Here is a 20256-nt window from a genome sequence, read left to right on the forward strand (position 1 = left end):
AGAGACGTGACTGAAACCATGAAGTCACGCTCACGCTGCTCCCCCTGCTGGTCAACAAAGAAAACTGTTTGGCATGATATGTCATATTGGGTGATTTGACGTATGCTACTCGTTTAAGAAAAACACCACACGTTCCTGATATTTTGACGGAATACCGTGTGTTTGCGTGTTGCTTTAATTCCTTTGATAAAACAATGCCAACGGTGTTTGACGCACGAATACACATCAGAAGCTTTGTGACAAAGATTTATCACAGGAAAGCTCATAAAGAGAATGACATTGACAGCTCGGCGTAGGTTGACGTATTAGGTAAATCAACTGCTTGGTATTACATTTTTCACGGAGTTCTCAACGTTTTTTTTTTTTCTGGACACGACCAGCTGTATTTGGCATCGTGCTTGCTCCCTTCCCACATCGCTGGTAATTTTCCATTCCGGTCCATTCTAGATGTTTCTAGAAATATGTGGTTTATTCCCATACATCCGTTTTAGAATTGGACACGTAGTCCCAGATTCATCAAGTATTGATGACTACTGCAGCTAAAATAACCGACCAGTGTGGGACGACAATTACGTGGATACGACTGTGCGACAAACGTACATGGGGTAAATGATATTCACCGAAAAGCACAGGATAAATAGTTCATGGCTTTGGCACAAATAACATTTGATGAACTGGCTATTTGACATTGTTTCGACGACAAAGGCGTATCAACTGCAGTAAAAGGGAAGTAGACCCAGTGTCATGCTCGAAGCTTCAGTAATATTACTCCGCACGACCGTTGACTCTGACGTCAGCTGTTTTGTTTCAAATTTAAAATTGGTCCGAGAGGACTGGAGTAAATAGCTTTACAAAAAATAACCTTTTTTTTACTTTAATTACTTAATTACTGTAGTACAAAATTTAATTAATCATTAAACACACATCAACCCCTTTTTCATGCGCTAAACCCAGATGTACTTTAATCCTAACAATCGGCTTTGACAAATCTGTTTATTTACTTAGCGTTTATTTACTCAAGAATTATAGACAGAACATGCATACAAACGTTTTGTTTGGCCTAAGCAAGTATATGTTGCAACTAGAACTACTTTTTGTGTCGCATGAATACGTAGCCCTACCCGTGACCGAACCACTTGAACCGTATAAAAGGACCGCCATTTTCGTTCTTCAGTCACATTGCTTCGAATCTCCATGCGCTTTCCTTATGGCTGCTCAGGTGAAACCGTTCTTTTTGTCATTAGATTTTTTTTCTTTTTTTGTGACATTCTTTTGTTAAAGAATGCGGAAAGCGGCTTAGAATTACGTAGATTGTAATGTAGGGCTTCTGTTGTTCGGGCAGTAAATGAACGGTAGTTGGCATCTTGTCTCCGGTCTTTTATCAGTGTTTATTCGCCGTTTGATCAGACTTAACTTAAAAAATGTCTGTTTTAGCTCACCATAAAACGCAAGCTGGCCTTTGTCAATTTATAGTACAATAGAACTTTTTCGTAACTTAGCGGTTGTAAAGTTGGCCAACCTTTCACTTGATGGCTGAATTACTGCCAAAGTTGCCTTTTTTACTCGTTTTACCATAAACTGCTTGTTTTTTTTTTTTTAAATAGTCTGAAAATTTATTACGGTCTCATTTTTATAACCGTTGTTTTTGCAAAATGGCCGCCGTGACGTAAGACCTATGACTCGTTTCATTGGATGGTTTGAACTGTATGTGTTCCACCTTCCATTTACTGACGTCGGTGGCGCAGATATTTTTCACCCCCCCCTTTTTTCCCCTTAAGTCTCACGACTCTTGATAGCGATCCAAGGACATTAGTTGGTTATTGAAAATGTCACCAAAGGTTGCTAGTCTTTTTACAGTGTCTTTTTTTAATTCTGTTACTTGTGTATTTGGATTACAATAGTAGTCAGTGTATCAGCCAACAGACACTCGTTTGTGCTGCTAACAAGCAATTTCTGAAGGCAAATCCTGATGATTCATCCCACCGATGGGGGGGAAAAAATGCGAGCCAGCATAATTTAAAAACCATGGTAGCCTGTACTTGTAGGTACTGCAACAAGCCATGTAAAATACTTTTTGTAGATGAGGCAATGATTTTCAAAAGTCACATTTTTGTTTTTTTGCCACATCAGTACTGAAAATGTTGAGTTGCTTGGATGAAGCTGTTTTGTGACATCAAGGATTTTTTTTTTTTTTGAAAATGCAGAAATTAAGTTGCAAGATCAGTTGCTCAATATTGAAGTTTTTTTTTACTTTTTTGGCCCGATGGACTGAGTTTATTTGGAGGAATGAACTTAGTTGTTGAGAGGAAAATGGACTTAGTTGTTGCGAGGAAGATGGACTTAGCCTTTAGAAGATCGTGGGATCAGCGACGAGTGAGGCCGACGCGGGGATGACGAAGTGGGAGCGTGTTGGGACCAGAGGGCGAACCAGGCAGAGCAGGACCAGAGCGCGTGTTGGGACCAGAGAGTGCTGAGGGCGATCAGAGGGGTCCAAAAGAGCAGACAGCAGCAGCCACCAGATGGAGCCAGTGGCAGGGTAGCGTCGTCAAAGGTTCATCATTGAAGCGGTTCAGCTGATCCAGAGCAAGCCAGCCAGCCAAGCGGGTTGAACAGGGCCCAAACATCTTCATGCTGCGGGTTAATCACAAAGGCGTTGGTTTGTATGATGGTAGAGGTATCTGTAACAGGCCCTTTTAATACACATAAAACTTTCTATAGGACCATTGTCTCGTACAGCTTTGTCTTCCCTTTTCCAGGCTATCTATAAAGTGTTGCGTACCTTGATCATCATTCCTGTTGCGTGCTGACTCGGCATGGTGGTGTCCACTGGGACGAGTGCCTTGGTAGTGTGGCGAGAGCAGCGCCTTATTGGAATTCTCTACTCCCTGCGATCACAAGTAGTTCCCCCAGCCAGCGGGAGAGGCAGTCCTTTGTTCGCTAGCACTACGTGAAGTTTGTCTAATTGGGTATCTTGTACACGTTTTTGCATGGGGAGGGAAAGGGGGGGGGGGGGTGTTAACCAGTCTCTTCCCAGACTTCACAGCTTTCAAGTTTCCCATCACAATGGCTTGAATACGAATCAACTCGGTGTGCCAACCACACAGCATTCAAGTGAACAGTTTTCCTCGCAGGATAGCAGCCTCTAAAGTAGTCAACCTGGTGTAGCCAGAGCACATTTGGAATGTGGTAAAAGTCTTTTTACTAAGTCATTGCAATTCTGTACAGGCATGCTGCTGTGGGTTGGGTATGGGGCTGTGTCTTTGTTACTTTTGCAGATAACTTTTACCAGCCCTTCGGTAAGCTACAGCCAAGCCTACGTCTCCACACATCTAAGAATAAGGTGGAAATTCTTCGCGTTCACAAATGCGGTATTTAAATACTGTAGGAAAAATAATATACGTAACAATTTGTAGCTTGCACTGCTGTGTATTTGGGTGGGGTCCTGTGGGGGAGGCCTTTTCCTTTGCATTTTTCAGTGTGCCGTGTCCTGTGTGCTTTTCCAATACCCGCGACCGCCTGGAAGTCTCCTAACTCATTGTATGTACACGTTCCTTGCGCTTTGAGCATCACGTAAGGCCATTAAGTGTATCCATTTTTAACTTTCATTGTCTGGTAAAATTCCACCATTGCAATTCCTTTGCAATTAGTTGACATCCTTTGTATTGATAATACAATGAGTGAACTATTTGTAAAGGATTCTTTTCTACCTGCATAATAAATGCATAGCTTGTTGCGATTGAATACAGTATTGGTATGCATTTGTTCTTTGGGGGGCTTTTGTGGGGGCGCTCTTTTTGTGCTTTTCAGGTATTTAAGCTTGGAGCTTTGTAGCGCATGGATGTGACCAGGGCTTGAGTGCTCCCTTTCAAAGTGGAAATTGAAGGCAGATAAGTGGATTCCATCAAATATTGATGTTGGAAATCAGCTAAATTCTTAAAACCTGCTGATGGGTTCTGTATGTCCAATGGGCGAGGCCGCCCTCCTCTCAAAAGCAACTTGCTATACGTAACTTGATACATAGCATTGCTTTGTCGTCTTGTGCTGAGATACACATTTGATGGGCCTTGATTGTCATATCTGCAGTAAAGCATTCGGGTAAGGATAACAATAGTCAGTTCTATGATTTTTTTTATTTTATATGGGACTTGTGAGGGTTGTAGGGGTTGTTTTGTCCGTCTCTCTAATTCTACAGAGCAGTCAACAAAGGAGGAATGCGTACACTCCCTTGACAACGCAAGATTCTTGCTGACCTATGAAATCAACAGTCACATTGTCAGGTTTTAATGTAGTCTCATTTAGTCCTCAGCTACATGCCCTTGCGCAACGGTGCAAGTGGCAAGTCTCTATGCCTTGAAATAGAAATGTCAGCCATCACGCAACTGTGTGAAGTAGAACATTGTGTAGCTGAGAAAAGCTGTGCATTGTGCAGCTTGAACTAGATTTGAATGCAACGCAAATGTGTTGCACTGAAATTAGCGCTGGTTATGGTTGTTCGTGTCCTGCACTTCTCTTTGCAGAGCTCAGGTTGTGACACTCGTGCAGAAAAGATGTCATCTAACCAGGAGACTAGTAAGATGTCGACTTTGTTTGTCCAAACAGTTGTAGACAAAGACATCTTGGAACTGGCTTTATGTTAACCTCAAATAAATAACAATGCTTTACTAGAGAATTCCTCTTTGGCCAATGGGCACCCTTGCTTCACATCTTAAAACTTAAGATGAGTAGAAATTTTGAGTTTTCTGTGCTGGGTGTTGTGTAGATCACTCTGTTTCAGATTGTTTTCGTCTGTCCACTCCGACCTCGCCCGCCTGCCTCTGAATGCAAAGTCATCTGTGGAAGCCGTCGACGAATGTGTAGCCCCTGAATGACATATCAACCCTTTGTGCGCTTGAGCTTAAAGCCGACATCCTTCGCAGAAGCCCTGCTCTTTCTCTTCGTGTGTGTGCGCTTCTTTCCGTTTGGTTTCTCAGGTCAAATTTCCAAAGAAATTTTCTATTTGGCACCTGGGATGGGCTAGCCTGTGATGGAACGGAGAATCCAGTCACTTAGATCAACAGCTGCAAGTTTGTTTACCCCCACCCCCCCCCCCAATGCGCATCACTTGTATGTTGAAAGTTAAGTAATTTCAATTCTCTTAATCTCCATGCTATGGCTTTAAAGTGTAACTACCTTTGCTGCATGTACATCAGCTCTGCATAACCTGTTTGTACTTTGTGCGTTATGTTTAGTTACAATGCCGAGCTTTGGGAGTTTGTGGGGTGGGCACAACAATCTTGTCTTTTCAGGATGTTTTTCAGCATTAATCACTCGAGGCTCACATCTTAAACCTCTGCGCCAAGCCGTCGGATGCCTTGATTCTGCCTTCCTAGTTTTGAAATTGTGCTTCACTGCGGAACAGTAGCTGGCCATTAATGTGGTTTCGCCTGGTGGTGGTAAATGAAAATCTTACATTGGTATGTTTTGGGATGTGTTTATATGGGAGGGGAGGGGGTGGGGAGCCTCAAATTGTCTGTTTTTTTCCACCCCTTACGACAGCTTTGACAGTTCATTTGACCAGAAGTGTCCTGTCCAGTATCGTTCATGAGGGGAAAATGGGCTTTGCGTACCACCTGAGATGCTGCTATCACATGTAATGAAGGGATCCTCTTGAATCACCCCACCATACATTATAGTTGCGGGAAATGCTGGGGTGCGGGGCAACCAGTTGTCTTCTAGTTTCAGCTTCGTGTCCAGACATAACCCGTGCGGTGACAAGATCACATAGGGGCCAGGTCGTCATGGGTTTTCTTTTCCTGGAGGAACAAGCTCTGTGCTTTGTTCCTCCAGGTTTTGCTTTTGCCCACAATACAGTAAGAACAAAAAGCAAAAGACTCCGGTGGTGGCACTCCTGACTTTGTCGGGATAGGGTTCAATTCCCTGCGGTGTCTTGCTTTTATCGGTACTGTGGGTAAACTAGAATTCACTACATACCATGATTAAAGTACTCAGCTGTCAGGGATCTTGCATGAGGCTTGTGTACAGGTCAATTGTCAACTATATCAACATGTACATGATTTAAGATGTCTACATTGCACTTGTGTTGGCAAATATGTATCATATGATCTTGCCCTCTAGGATATCTTATTGCTAATGAAACTGATGTATGATTTAAAAGGTTGCAGAGCTATCACAAAATGTGTGCCATTTATGATAGTAATAACTGGATGCCAATGTGCTATGTCTGATATGGCCATTTAAATGACTGGTTATAGTGCAGAAACCAAATGACCATTGGAGACGATGCAGCCGCTTCTGCTGGCGGTCTATCCTACTGGCATGACCTTACCTTCAACGTTAGGAAAGCTTCATTGTCAATTTTTAAATTTGCATACTTTTAACTCTTGGGCATTTGACAATATTTTTGTTTTAAATTTACAGTTTTCAGTGTCTGATTCTCGTATATGTGAAGTGATTTGAAATGTTCAGTGTCTGATTCTTGTATATGTGAAGTGATTTGAAACGCTCTACAAATAAAATATAGAATAACAAAATCACACTGCAATGATGTAAATGAGTTTTTATTCATATCAGAATAAACCAAATGGCTACTAGTTGGTGAAGTATAGCTAAAGGTGAGTGACATTTCGATTTGGTCCTTGATAGCATTTACTAAGTGTTAAAGCACATGATGTTGAAATAAGTAGTCTAATAAAATTAATTTTAGCAAATTTGATTTAATCCATTTAACCGTCGAGAACTTAAGAGTAGTGGTCAAGTACCTTAAGTTTTTTTTTTTTTTTCCCGTTCAAACTTGCCATTGCTTTAGGAATAGGCAAAATATACATGGCTGTTCATTATAATCTTACCATAGTGTCTGCTGTACATGAACAAGTGCTTTTTAATAAATTATACCTGTATAAATCACACACGGGCATGGGGAAAACATGCAAACATCACACAGGAAGACTGGCGCTGGAATCGAACCCTGCACCTCTGAACTCCGTGAAGCGGGCGTGCTAACCAGAGGGCAAAGAAAAAAATAGCCAAGACTCAAAAATACATTTTACAGACAATAATTTGTGCTAAGGGTAGAATTTAATGTTAAGTGCGGAAATGTGCATTAAACGGAACCAATAAGTTGTTTCGTGTTTTTCCGGAAGCATATCAACCAGTTCCGGTTGCAAGCGAGCTGTTTTCCACTTGGTAGAGAGTATGTTTGTTGATGAGGTGTGAAGTGGAAAGAGATGTGGTCCTTTTTTGCCAGGGATCCCGTCAAAGACTTTGCTTATGAAATTCTTCCAGACAGCCAAGAGAAGTCTGGAATATGGTCGTTACATCGGGGCAAGCGAAAGGTAAAAATTTACAAACCTCTACCGATCCTTAGGCAACTTGGCTAGTTTTGGCCTATTGAAGCACACAAAAAAATCACAGCTCTTCTTCCTTATTTGCATTTACCTCTCAACGATATTTAATGTCTCACTTTTTCTTTTGGTCTTCTCGAAATTTTGTTTTAAATGACGCCTCATCTTTGCTCTCAACAGCTTATTCCGGTCACGTAATTGTCGCCACGTCACCCAGTGTTAGCTGGCTCAAAAGCCGCAATAGTCAGATTTAAATGGCTTCATTTTTCAATTATGTTTGTGTTTTTTTTTTTGTTTTGTTTTTTATACGTGTGGGTGTATAGATCCTAGGCAAGCCAAACTATCACAAAATCGTCAAGCTGGGCAATACGTGATGTCAGTGTCCATTGTTATCGTCGCCGATCACTTTACATCATAATGATAACCGACAATATAATTAAATATAAACTATGCACATCAAGTTGTAGAGGTTTTGAGCTTTTTAAATGTTAAGACGACCTTAAAACAGTATATGCTGTACACGTGAACTTACTATAAACTGGTTAATGTCTAACTGTTCAATCCTTCTGTACTTAGGCTGATGAATAGTCAAATACCCGCCCTTCTTTAAACAACCAGCGTTCAGACAAATAAATAGAAATATGCACTGTAATTCCAGTGATCAACGTATTAAGTTATGTTTCATATATTTGATATATTATATTATTGGAAGACATTTTTAATGTAACCTGCCAATCCTGTGAATGAGTACTTAACTAAAAAAAGTGCAATTTAAATCCAATGCATCATCATCAATTTCACACTTTCGTCAGTCCAATGCAGAGCCAGTGTCGGTGTTCGTGCACGAGGTGGCTCAGGGGTCGGAGCAGCAGACTCAGCTGGCAAAGGCAGCCTTCAAGCGGATGAAGACCCTTCGCCACCCCAACATCTTGGCCTATGTTGATGGCTTGGAGGTACGTATACTTCATTATGAGGGTCAGTTGTGCAAACATGCGTTGATAATCAGGTGAGCCGTTTTGTGAATTTGTGCGTCCACTGTGTCAAATGTCCCATCTATCCTTCATTCGGGCTGTGTCTTTTTTTAAAACCTTGATTTGAGTTTAATTTGTTCGGTGGCCAAGCTCATTTTCAAGTAAATAGTTTTACAAGCAATCAAGCCAAATTCTAGTGTCATGGCAACACATACGATAAGAATAATAATAAAAAAAATCCAATATTAAATGATGCATAAGGTTACTAGTGTGAACATACTTGTATCAAATAGAACCTTCAATAATTACCACTACTCGCACGATACTTGAATTGCTTCACAATCAAGTGTTGATTTGGCCTTCATTGAACCGTGAACAGCTGAATAGTGAATACACAGCTCAAATCATAAAAAAGGATGTTGTACCAAATGCATAAAAAGAAGACAGAAAGACTTTGTATTTTCATACATGTCCAAAGGATCTGGAGAGTTGTTGGGCTTTAATTGTATCGTGCAGCAGCTGATACTACCAATCAGTGTTTTTATCAGTTTAATATGAAAGCCGCACCAGAGCAGGTTTCATTAAAGAAGCCCTTCACGGTTTACAACCATCCATTAAAGAGGTCAACAATGCTCAAAAATGAAATACACAACACTGATGGATTGCCTGTTCCTGTAACTAGGGTTGGTTGCTAAAATTATTGTTTGGATAGCTGTGTGGCCCGGTACCAAATAAGTCACTGGACTTGTGTTTGGGGAACCTCAGATCTACAGTATGTGGTAGTCACAGGAGCCATCAAACCTTTTCAATTAATTTGCTCTTTCTGATGAGATTTCTGTACGAGTCTGTTCCAATTTGTCTTGTGCTAATCTCATTCCAGACAGAGAAGAGCTTGTACCTGGTAACTGAACCGGTGACTCCACTGGCCATTCATCTAAAGGGTGTTCCAAGTGAACTGGAGGTCTCATGGGGTCTACATCAGATAATAGTAAGTCACTTCTTTAAAATGTTCTAAGGTTATTTTGGTTGAGGCCCCCCCGAAGCACCCTCTAACTTGTACTCCGCTTGTTGGTTTGTTTTTCCGTCAGAAAGCTCTGAGTTTCCTAATCAATGATTGTCACTTGCTCCATAACAACTTGGGCTTGTGGGCCATCTTTGTTGATCGAGCTGGCGAGTGGAAGCTGGGGGCCCTCGACCATGTTTCCCCGGAACAAGGTGATCCAAACGGGGCCTCGCTCCCTGACCCAAAGTCTATTTACCCGGATATGGAGAAGTATGACCCGCCAGAGATGCCCAGTTGCAGTGGGGAAAAATGGTGAGAAATTCTAGGACACAGCATGTTTGTTGGTCTTGTTAGAGATAGCATCATGACGGCAAAAGACAAAGAATGTCATAAATAGATGGCCAATACCCTTCTGCTTGTCTAAAATAAAATTTCTACAAAAATTGCAGGGCAGGGGAAGTGTGGCGATTAGGCTGTCTTATCTGGGAAGTGTTCAATGGGCCACTTGCCCGCACGTCTTCACTTCGTTCACTTGGGAAGGTGAGTTACTTTAACACTGTTCTTCTTTCACTTTTCACTATTAATCTTCAGCATTATTCTGCACTCTCAAATACTGAAATACTATATTTTGGTTTTGAGCTTTTTAATATTTTTGTCAAGTTGTACTTGATATTTCAGATATTCTACATAGTTTAAAAAAAGAATAATAATGAAGAGTTCATTTTTATTTCCATTATGTCGCTGCAAATTTGTTTGTGAATTGCTTTGTGATGAGTGTGCTTCAGTTTGCCGGATGGTTCATCTCTGCACTCACAGATCCCCAAGGCTCTGGTTCCTCACTTCTGCGAGCTGGTGGGTGCAAATCCGCGAGCTCGGCCCAATCCAGCCCGCTTCCTGCAAAACTGCCGAAGCCCCGGAGGGTTCCTCAGTAACAGCTTTGTGGAGAGCAACCTCTTCCTGGAAGAGATCCAGGTCCACCTTCTCGCATAAAAATACATATACATTCATGTAGAACAGTGATTTGTTGTGACATCAATTTTTATGTATTTGCGCCATGAGTTGGGGATGTCGTAAGACATAAGGTGCCAGCTCCACAAATTTACAGATTCAGGCTTTCTGTAATCAATCATATAACATTTGGGATAACATCAGATATAACGCTTTCTCAGATTAAGGAGCCAGGGGAGAAGCAGCAATTTTTCCAGGACCTGAGTGAGAACCTGGACTCTTTCCCAGAGGACTTCTGTAAACACAAGGTCCTGCCTCAACTGCTCACCGCCTTCGAGTTTGGAAATGCAGGCGCTGTAGTCCTCACACCGCTTTTCAAGGTCAGTCTTATTCTGAAGACCTGTCAATACTAGAGTCGCTGTTAGTGGCGACCTCTGAAATCGATTGTGGGCATCCCAGGTGTTCCCAGTATGTGTCTGTAATTACCTTTTAGAATGACAAATGCAAAATATGTATGTAGATTTCTTTGCTACAACACACAACTTTCAGTGTGTTGAAATTTATGATCAGAATTACCACTGATTGTGCTTTCTGCAGCCAAGATAATAAATGATAGTGCTCGACCAATATGAAATGTCATAAAAGGCATTTCCAAACTGGCAGTCTTGAATGATTGATGTTTAGAACTCATTTGGAAGGGACATTTGAGCTCAGGTGTCCTAAAAAAATGTCCACCAGGTGGGGAAGTTCCTATCTGCTGAAGAATACCAACAAAAGATCATCCCGGTCATCGTAAAGATGTTTTCCTCAACAGACCGGGCCATGAGGATACGACTGCTCCAGCAGGTACACGTTTACAATGCTAACATCTCTCCTTCTTGCAGAACTGACAATTGAGTTTCACGGGCTAGTAATCTTTAAGTTATTAGAATCAGGGGCCAGACAAAGCACGGCTCACAGAAGCCCCTTATGATGAGTAAAATAAATGGACTTCGTTTTCCCTCGCCCGGACGTGGGTCACCGGGGCCCCCCTCTGGAGCCAGGCCTGTAGGCGGGGCTCGAAGGCGAGCGTCTGGTGGCCGGGCCTTCGCCCATGGGGCCCGGCCGGGCACAGCCCGAAAAGGAAACGTGGGTCCCCCTTCCCATGGGCTCACCACCTGTGGGAGGGGCCAAAGGGGTCGGGTGCAGTGTGAGCTGGGCGGCGGCCAAAGGCAGGGACCTTGGCGGTCTGATCCCCGGCTGCAGAAGCTGGCTCTTGGGACATGGAATGTCACCTCTCTGGCTGGAAAGGAGCCCGAGCTGGTGTGCGAGGCAGAAAAATTCCTACTAGATATATTCGGACTAGCCTCCACGCACAGTTTGGGTTCCGGTACAAGCCCTCTCGAGAGGGGCTGGACTCTCTTCAACTCTGGAGTTGCCCACGGTGAGAGGCGTCGAGCAGGTGTGGGTATACTTATTACCCCCCGGCTGGGCGCCTGCACATTGGGGTTCACCCCGGTGAACGAGAGGGTAGCCTCCCTCCGCCTTCGAGTGGGGGGACGGGTCCTGACTGTTGTTTGTGTCTATGCACCAAACGGCAGCTCAGAGTACCCATTCTTCTTGGGGTCCCAGGAGGAAGTGCTGGAGAGCGCTCCTTCTGGGGACTCCCTCGTTCTACTGGGTGACTTCAATGCTCACGTGGGCAATGACAGTGAGACCTGGAAGGGCGTGATTGGGAGGAACGGCCCCCCCGATCTGAACCCGAGCGGTGTTCTATTATTGGACTTCTGTGCTCGACACGGATTTTCAATAATGAACACCTTGTTCAAACATAAGGGTGTCCATGTGTGCACTTGGCACCCGGACACCCTAGGCCGCAGTTCGATGATCGACTTTGTAGTCGTGTCATCGGATTTGCGAACGCATGTTTTGGACACTCGGGTGAAGAGAGGGGCGGAGCTGTCAACTGATCAAAACCTGGTGGTGGGTTGGCTCCGATGGTGGGGGAAGATGCCGGTCCGACCTGGCCAAATGCTCTGTGAGGGTCTGCTGGGAACGTCTGGCAGAATCTCCTGTCAGAAAGAGCTTCAACTCCCACCTCCGGCAGAGCTTTTCCCACGTCCCATGGGAGGCGGGGGACATTGAGTCTGAGTGGACCATGTTCCGCGCCTCCATTGTTGAGGCAGCCGACCGAAGCTGTGGCCGTAAGGTCGTTGGTGCCTGTCGTGGCAGCAATCCCCGAACCCGCTGGTGGACACCGGCGGTAAGGGATGCCGTCAAGCTGAAGAAGGAGTCCTATTGGGCCGTTTTGGCCTGCGGGATTCCGGAGGCAGCTGACAGGTACCGGATGGCCAAGCAGAACGCGGCTTCGGCGGTTGCTGAGGCAAAAACCCAGGCGTGGGAGGAGTTTGGTGAGGCCATGGAGAATGACTTCTGGATGGCTTCGAGGAAATTCTGGTCCACCATCCGGCGTCTCAGGAGGGGGAAGCAGTGCAACGTCAACACTGTTTACAATGGGGATGGCGTGCTGCTGACCTCGACTCGGGACGTCGTGAGTCGGTGGGGAGAATACTTCAAAGACCTCCTCAATTCCACCTACACGCCTTCCATTGAGGAAGCAAGGCCTGGAGACTCTGAGGCGGATTCTCCAATCTCTGGGGTCGAAGTCACTGAGGTAGTTAAAAAACTCCTCGGTGACAAGGCCCCGGGGGTGGATGAGATCCGCCCGGAGTTCTTAAAGGCTCTGGATGTTGTGAGGCTGTCATGGCTTACACGCCTCTACAACATTGCTTAGACTTCGGGGACAGTGCCTCTGGATTGGCAGACTGGGGTGGTGGGTCCCCTCTTTAAGAAGGCGGACTGGAGGGTGTGTTCCAATTATAGGGGAATCACACTCCTCAGCCTCCCTGGTAAAGTCTATTCAGGGGTGCTGGAGAGGCGGGTCCGTCGGGAGGTCAAACCTCGGATTCAGGAGGAGCAGTGTGGCTTTCGTCCTGGCCGTGGAACAGTGGACCAGCTCTACACCCTCGGCAGGATCCTCGAGGGTGCATGGGAGTTCGCCCAACCAGTCCACATGTGTTTTGTGGACTTGGAGAAGGCGTTCGACCGTGTCCCTCAGGAGGATCTGTGGAGGGTGCTTCGGGAGTACTGGGTGCTGAGCCAACTGATAAGGGCGGTTCGGTCCTTGTATCACCGATGCCAGAGTCTGGTCCGCATTTCCGGCAGTAAGTCGGATTCGTTCCCAGTGAGGGTTGGACTCCGCCAAGGCTGCCCTTTGTCACCAATTCTGTTCATAATTTTTATGGACAGAATTTCTAGGCACAGCCGAGGCGTTGAGGGGTTCCGGTTTGGGGACCTCAGCATCGCGTCTCTGCTTTTTGCAGATGACATGGTGCTGTTGGCTTCTTCAGGCCGTGATCTCCAGCTCTCGCTGGAACGGTTCGCAGCCGAGTGTGAAGCGGTCGGGATGAGGGTCAGCACCTAAAAATCCGAATCCATGGTCCTCGACCGGAAAAAGGTGGAATGCCCTCTCCGGATCGGGGATGAGATCCTGCCCCAAGTGGAGGAGTTCAAGTATCTTGGAGTCTTGTTCACGAGTGAGGGGAGGATGGAGTGCGAGATCGACAGGCGGATCGGTGCAGCGTCGGCAGTAATGCGGACCCTGTACCGGTCCGTTGTGGTGAAGAGAGAGCTGAGCCAAAAGGCAAAGCTCTCAATTTATCAGTCGATTTACGCTCCTACCCTCACCTATGGTCACGAGCTATGGGTCGTGACCGAAAGAACGAGATCCCGGATACAAGCGGCCGAAATGAGTTTTCTTCGCAGGATGTCCGGGCTCTCCCTTAGAGATAGTGTGAGAAGCTCGGTCATCCGGGAGAGACTCGGAGTAGAGTCGCTACTCCTCCACGTTGAGAGGAGCCAGATGAGGTGGCTTGGGCATCTTATCAGGATGCCTCCTGGACGCCTCCCTGGGGAGGTGTTCCGGGCATGTCCCACCGGTAGGAGACCCCGGGGACGACCCAGGACGCGCTGGAGAGACTATGTCTCTCAGCTGGCCTTGGAACGCCTTGGGATCCCCCGGGATGAGCTGGATGAAGTGGCTGGGGAGAGGGAAGTCTGGGAGTCCCTCCTAAAGCTGCTGCCCCCGCGACCCGACCCTGGATAAGCGGAAGAAGATGGATGGATGGATGGATGGATGGATGGATGGATGGATGGATGGATGGATGGATGGATGGATGGATGGATGGATGGATGGATCAGGGCACGACTGATGAATTGGTCAGCTGATTTGTATCGGGCAGTTTGGGCCCAATTCAAAATAATTAGACACTTCTGCTACACCTACGTTTGAAAAGTAAACAATCAGTTGTAGCGTCCATTGACAAATAGAGAGAATGAGATTCAGTTCTCCTGACCCATTTAGAGCCACTTTAACTCGCAGTTCTAGGCACGCATCAGTGGTCCGTGCTGCTTCTCCCCCCTCATTCTCAGTCCCACTAGCCATCTATGCTGCCACACCAATGCAGACTTTCCAACAGTGCTGGCACATCTGCTGAACAAAACGGGGCGGTGAAAAATGCTGCCCATCAAGGGCACCAAAAACACGAATGGCCCGTGGCAGCAGTGGCATTCAGTACTGCCATGCTCATGCTGCCAAGAAGGCAGCAAATCTTCCCTCACTGGTTACAGTCGTTCTGAATGGCCCCATTTTCCTTTCTGGAAAGCGGTGGCAGTCCGCACTGCCTCGGCATAAAGTCACCTTCGCGTTTCACTCTTTAGTCTGTTTTCTTGTCCTTGACTTCCTCGTCGTCTGTGTACTCTGTCGGCTATTAAGCGCAGGTCTCGCTCGCCATTTTGGAGAGAAGCTATATATTACAACATAGTAGATTCTGTTTGTACTGAAAAGCTAAGTGCCATGCTCCATTTTTGTTCTCCTCTCTGCCTCTAGATGGAGCAGTTCATTCAGTATCTCAATGAAGCAGCGGTGAATTCCCAGATTTTCCCTCACGTTGTTCACGGCTTTACTGACACCAACCCTGCAATCAGAGAGCAGACGGTTAAGGTATATGTTCACTCCAAATGTAAACAAATGTTCACTTTAAGGTAAACTCACTTATGTCATCCTACCCTCTACTCAGTCTATGTTGCTGCTGGCCCCCAAACTGAATGAGAGCAACTTGAACCAAGAGCTCATGCGCCACTTTGCCAGGCTGCAGGCTAGGGATGAGCAGGGCCCGATCCGATGCAACACCACAGTTTGCCTGGGAAAGATCGCCTCCTACCTCAATGCGGGGGTAAGCCACAATAGGGAGGAACGCAAAACAGTAGAATAAAGAACATTTGGACATCAACATGTTTGGCAGTCCAACAAATTATTTCTCATGGTGGAGTCTTGAATTGAAAAATAATCAAGAATCTGAATAAAAACAGGGCTGGATGAGACGCAGCTGATCTCTTTTTTTTTTTTTTTTTTTTATTAAATAAATATTTTCCCATCCACCCGTTCTTTGTGTACATGCATATGAGGTAAAACCTGCCACACATTTAAAAGGTTTTTGCATCTTGTTTTTGCACTTGTGATACAATGAACTAGACCTTTTTTTTTTTTAACTTAAAACAATACCTTTCAGTACTTCCAAGTTTAAGATAGTGAAGTGAAAAGTTTGGGCCCTGCATTTGAATTGAGCCCTCAATTTCAATTTTGTGGAAATTAATTTGTATTGTCATTGCTTCACACAATTATTTAGATAAGATGCACAAGTTCAAAAAGAAAATACTGTGTAGCAATATCATCAAGAGCATAAGCATTGTAGACTGCTATACATCATGTTTTTTTCAGACATGTTCAAAACAGAAAAGTAAATGCATAATAAACCTGATCCTTATCTTTGCAGACCCGACAGCGAATTCTGATTTCTGCCTTCTCACGAGCCACAAAAGACCCCTTTGCAGCATCACGTTCTGCTGGCGTGCTCGGCTTTGCTGCCACACACAACTATTACAGCCTATCTGAGGTTGCCGCCCGAATTTTGCCCACACTGTGCGCTATTACTGTCGACCCCGACAAGAGTGTCAGGGAGCAGGTATTCTCACGTTTAAGCGCACGCATTTGTGGCTTCATGCCCAATGCAGTCTCTTCAGTTGTTTGACTTTCTTCAACTTTGATATACTGTCAGGCTTTCAAAGCAATCAAAAGTTTTATCACCAAGCTGGAAACCGTGTCAGAAGATCCCACCAAACTGGCTGAGATTGGTAAGAAACGCCATTTGTTTTTTTTATATTTCTCAGTTATGACCAGATATCAGGTGCATTTGTATTTAACTATATAATCTCTTATTCTGATGCAATAATGTTCTCCACCAACTTTAAAATTAAACATGCATTGTTGTTGTAATAAAACCAATCTGCAATCATGTATTGCATCAACATGGATTGTTAATTCATCTTTGTCAATGCAACATATTTGATTCACCAGGTGTACCAAATGTTATGGCCTGTGAATTTTTATTTATTTTTCTTAGCAAGGAGAACTTCAACTTATTTGTTGTTGGCCGCCATGTTGATAATTGTGTTTGAGGTTGGTCAGCCTGATCCAGCTGGTGATAATTCAGGAATGGTTGTGTCCTCCCTCCATTAGGCTAAAGTTTCACAGATAAGAATAATTGGTGCATGGTTTGATGTCCTTCAGCTGGACAGCCAAAAAGAAGTTATCGTAATTGGTGCATGATTTGATGTCCTTTAAAGGGGCACAGAAACAGAAGAGCTCAAGCGATTGCGCATCCTGACCTTAACTAGGAAGCTAACTTGTCTCTCCAACAAGATGCCATTTTTACATTTTGGGTTAGTGTTTGCACCTGATGCTCTTCAGCTCCAAAGTCCAAGTTCTTACAGATCAACTAACTACTGCTGCCCCAGAAATTCTAATGAGTCAGTCACAGTTGCAATAATGGAATTGCCTCATTCAGAGTAATTCAGAATATGTTCTTGACTAATGACTTTGTTAGATTTTTAAAAACACTGAAAAACGATAATGAATCCACAATTCCTTGTGTTTAATAGAAAAAGATGTTGGGTCGTGTGCTCAACCACCCGGCACTGCATCCGGCTGGACCGGCTGGGCTGTGACTGGCATGACCTCACTGACATCCAAATTGATACGCAACGCACCGGGCACAGTGGGAGGAGTGGCGGCTGAGAGCAGCAGCCCTTCAAACACCACCAGCGTGATTCCTGGCACCACAGATGGAACCCCTGGTAAGGCGCAGATGAGAAGGAAACGTTTCTCTACTAATGTCCGTGATAGAGGTCAAGCCCTGCCTTTGGGACTACGGATGAAAACTAGCTTTGTAGCTATGTAGTTAAATCCTTTTTGTACTGATGTTCATTATTGTGCATTGTCCCTATTCAGACAGACAGACATTTCATGTTTTTCTCTCATCTTTCCTCAACTTAGGTTCTGTAGAGAAAGGTCCACGCACCTCCCAGACTCACAGCATTTCTGCTTCAAACCACGTGGACAGAGCACAGACTCTTGAAGGGATTGAAAACGATGAGGAGCCAGGCGAGCGCTGGGATGAGGAGGAGGAGGATTGGGGTAGTTTGGAGGTAGGGTTTATTTTAAATATGTGTCGTCTGTTCTCGCATTCTATAGTAGGAATGTGGATCATCCTAATTCTAATGTTGTTGACCCTTGCGACATGCCCCCCCCCAAAAAAAAAAACAACAACAAGGATTCAGAGAAAGGTCAAACTGAAAAGGAGGACTGGACTACTGACTGGTCAGGAATGACGTCATCCAAAAAGAACAGCGGTGAACAAGAAGTAGGTATCCTTTTAGTTTGCCTTCTTTGTCACAGAGTTTCAGACTTAAACTCACTCACTGATACTTGGACCACCGTAATGCCACGCTTGTAGGCGGGCAGGTCATCGACCACCATGGCGGTGAAAAAACAGAGCTCGGACTGGAGCAGCTCAGGCTGGGACGCCGATGACAGCTGGTCCAATGACAAAGAGGGTCCGGGTTTGAGTTCTGCTGGCGAGGAGGGATGGGGCAACGAATGGGCTGAGGAGGAGACGGACATTGTCGGTGCCGCCCTGCCCGAGGGGGTCCGCTTGGCCAGCGAGTACAACTGGGATAGCGGCAGCATGAGCAAAGGAAGCAGTCAGAACGACCTATTTGCAGGCGTGGCACAGCGAAACACGTCAGGCCCCACGGTAAGCGTGTAGAAATGCGTAAAACGGGCTATTATTTTCTGAATTAATCAAATGGGTTACATACAGTGTTGCCCTGCGATACCACACTGGGCACTAAAAGCAATTGTCTAAAATCATCTAATGATTATGACAATCTGTTTTCCCTATTTCTCTGGCTTCTATGTCCTTTTCATATTATGTTTTACATTAGATTATTTGACGATTCTAAATTGTCCTTAGGTGTAAGTGAATTGCTGTTTGTCTACCCTGAGATGCGTTGGACCAGTTATGGAAATTTAAATAAGGTTGCCTTTTTGCTCCTGATAAATGAACAATTTACTAAATTTTGTTATTGTGTTGTTTTCCTGCCTTTAGCCTGGAGGTGGCTGGGGTACAGACGCAACGGGAGACTGGGGCACTGAAGAAAGTTGGGAAGCATTAGATGGAAATCAAGGTGAGAGCTGCAGTGTGTGTTTTGTTTTTACAGTCTCATTTAGCGGAGGAATGTCTTTGGATTTTTTGTAGTCAAAGCTAAGCAGAAGATAGTCGAATAGTACATTTATGTCAATCAAGGGGTTGAACCTTCTTTGATGTTTGTTAACATAAGCTTGCATCACTTCCTGTGTTTCGTACAAATGAGTCTGTGATCACCCAGCAGGTCTGAGTAAAGCTGAGCTGTCCAAGAAGAAACGAGAGGAGAGGAGGAAAGAGCTGGAAGCCAAACGGGCAGAGCGCAAAGCTGCAAAAGGTCCCCTCAAACTGGGTGCTCGCAAACTAGACTGATGAGCCGATTAACGAGAGGTACAACCATGACCGACATTGACTGAAAAAGGGCCACAAGATGGAGGTTCCACATTCCTACTTTAGAGTCAATAAGAGTGGAAACTCTTCTTGGAACTGTTGCTCACTTGCACAACAAAGCTTTGGGTGATCTGATGGTCATCACAGAAACTTGAGTTGGTGGTTGACAATGGAGCAATCACCACTTTGTTGTGCATTGTATTTTTGTGGATGGATGAATGGAAAAGACGCCAAAGGCAAAAGGAGTTGATGACACAATATTTCCTTTTGGTCACAATTGTAAAGTAAATGTATATAAAATGGAACATCCTGTCTTAAAATGACACTTTTTCCATATAGTAAAGATATTGCATATATGTAAAGGAGTTTCAAAATTTCTAGTAAGCTCACAAACACACTGTAGTTCCAGGCTTCATTCAGTCTGTGCATGCACTTTGGGAGGCTGATCAATAACTTTCATGACCTGGACCACTTGAACCAAAACCATTCGAGTGGTTAAGTACAAGAACATCGTTGGCCAGTTAGAGGTGTGCTGCTCATTAGGTTGCTTACATGCTGCAGCAGCAGCAGCACTGGCATACAAACAGGTTGCAAATGCTTTCATTAGTTTGGCTTACATTTGCCATGAAGGTTTAATGGTGCAATGGACACATCTCTCAAATTAGCCAATTGCCCTTTTCAGCAGGATTTTTTTTTTTTAACCACTGCTGACTGTGGCTCTGAGCAAACGAAATTCACTTCTGTCTTTCACAAGTGTTTTTGTGTGCCTTTACTTTGCTGGACAAAACTGTTGGCTTGCATCCCAGTTTTGAATGATGTGGCTTATTTTATCTGTAAAAAACATACAGGGTTTAGCTTCAGGATGATATTGCTGCCAGGACCATTAATGTTGGATATAAGGAGTTGTGCCACATTAGTAAACAAAAACAGATACAGAAGCCTTTAAAAAGAAAATTCAAATCATGTAGCATGTTATTGGTTCTGAAATAAAAATATAAATGCCTCTGAATGCCTCAGTGTTC

The 20256-nt window shown here is 44.6% G+C and overlaps 1 protein-coding gene and 1 long non-coding RNA gene across 3 annotated transcripts; both read left to right on the forward strand.

Moving 5' to 3' along the window:
- The first annotated feature begins 64 nt into the window (after positions 1 to 64).
- LOC148404587 (uncharacterized) lies at positions 65 to 3741 on the forward strand. The gene is made up of 2 exons (XR_015860699.1): positions 65 to 420; positions 492 to 3741. It is a non-coding gene; the product is annotated as an uncharacterized LOC148404587 (long non-coding RNA).
- Positions 3742 to 7131: 3390 nt separating this feature from the next.
- scyl1 (SCY1-like, kinase-like 1) lies at positions 7132 to 20243 on the forward strand. Of its 2 annotated transcripts, none has more exons than XM_088386383.1 (18): positions 7132 to 7331; positions 8153 to 8293; positions 9192 to 9299; positions 9400 to 9626; positions 9764 to 9854; positions 10131 to 10286; positions 10484 to 10642; positions 11001 to 11108; positions 15190 to 15303; positions 15380 to 15535; positions 16136 to 16324; positions 16418 to 16493; positions 17301 to 17495; positions 17695 to 17846; positions 17972 to 18061; positions 18155 to 18454; positions 18809 to 18887; positions 19089 to 20243. In XM_088386383.1, the coding sequence occupies exons 1-18, from the start codon at positions 7224 to 7226 to the stop codon at positions 19214 to 19216; spliced, it is 2577 nt and encodes an 858-aa protein (XP_088242509.1). In that variant the 5' UTR covers positions 7132 to 7223; the 3' UTR covers positions 19217 to 20243. The 2 variants fall into 2 exon arrangements, with proteins under 2 accessions (XP_088242509.1, XP_088242517.1); XM_088386391.1 differs by having other exon boundaries at positions 19092 to 20243.
- The last annotated feature ends 13 nt before the right edge of the window (positions 20244 to 20256 follow it).

Source organism: Syngnathus floridae, chromosome 1 (genome assembly GCF_059516105.1).
Source record: "Syngnathus floridae isolate MCC-2025c chromosome 1, RoL_Sflo_1.0, whole genome shotgun sequence".
Lineage (NCBI taxonomy): Eukaryota > Metazoa > Chordata > Actinopteri > Syngnathiformes > Syngnathidae > Syngnathus > Syngnathus floridae.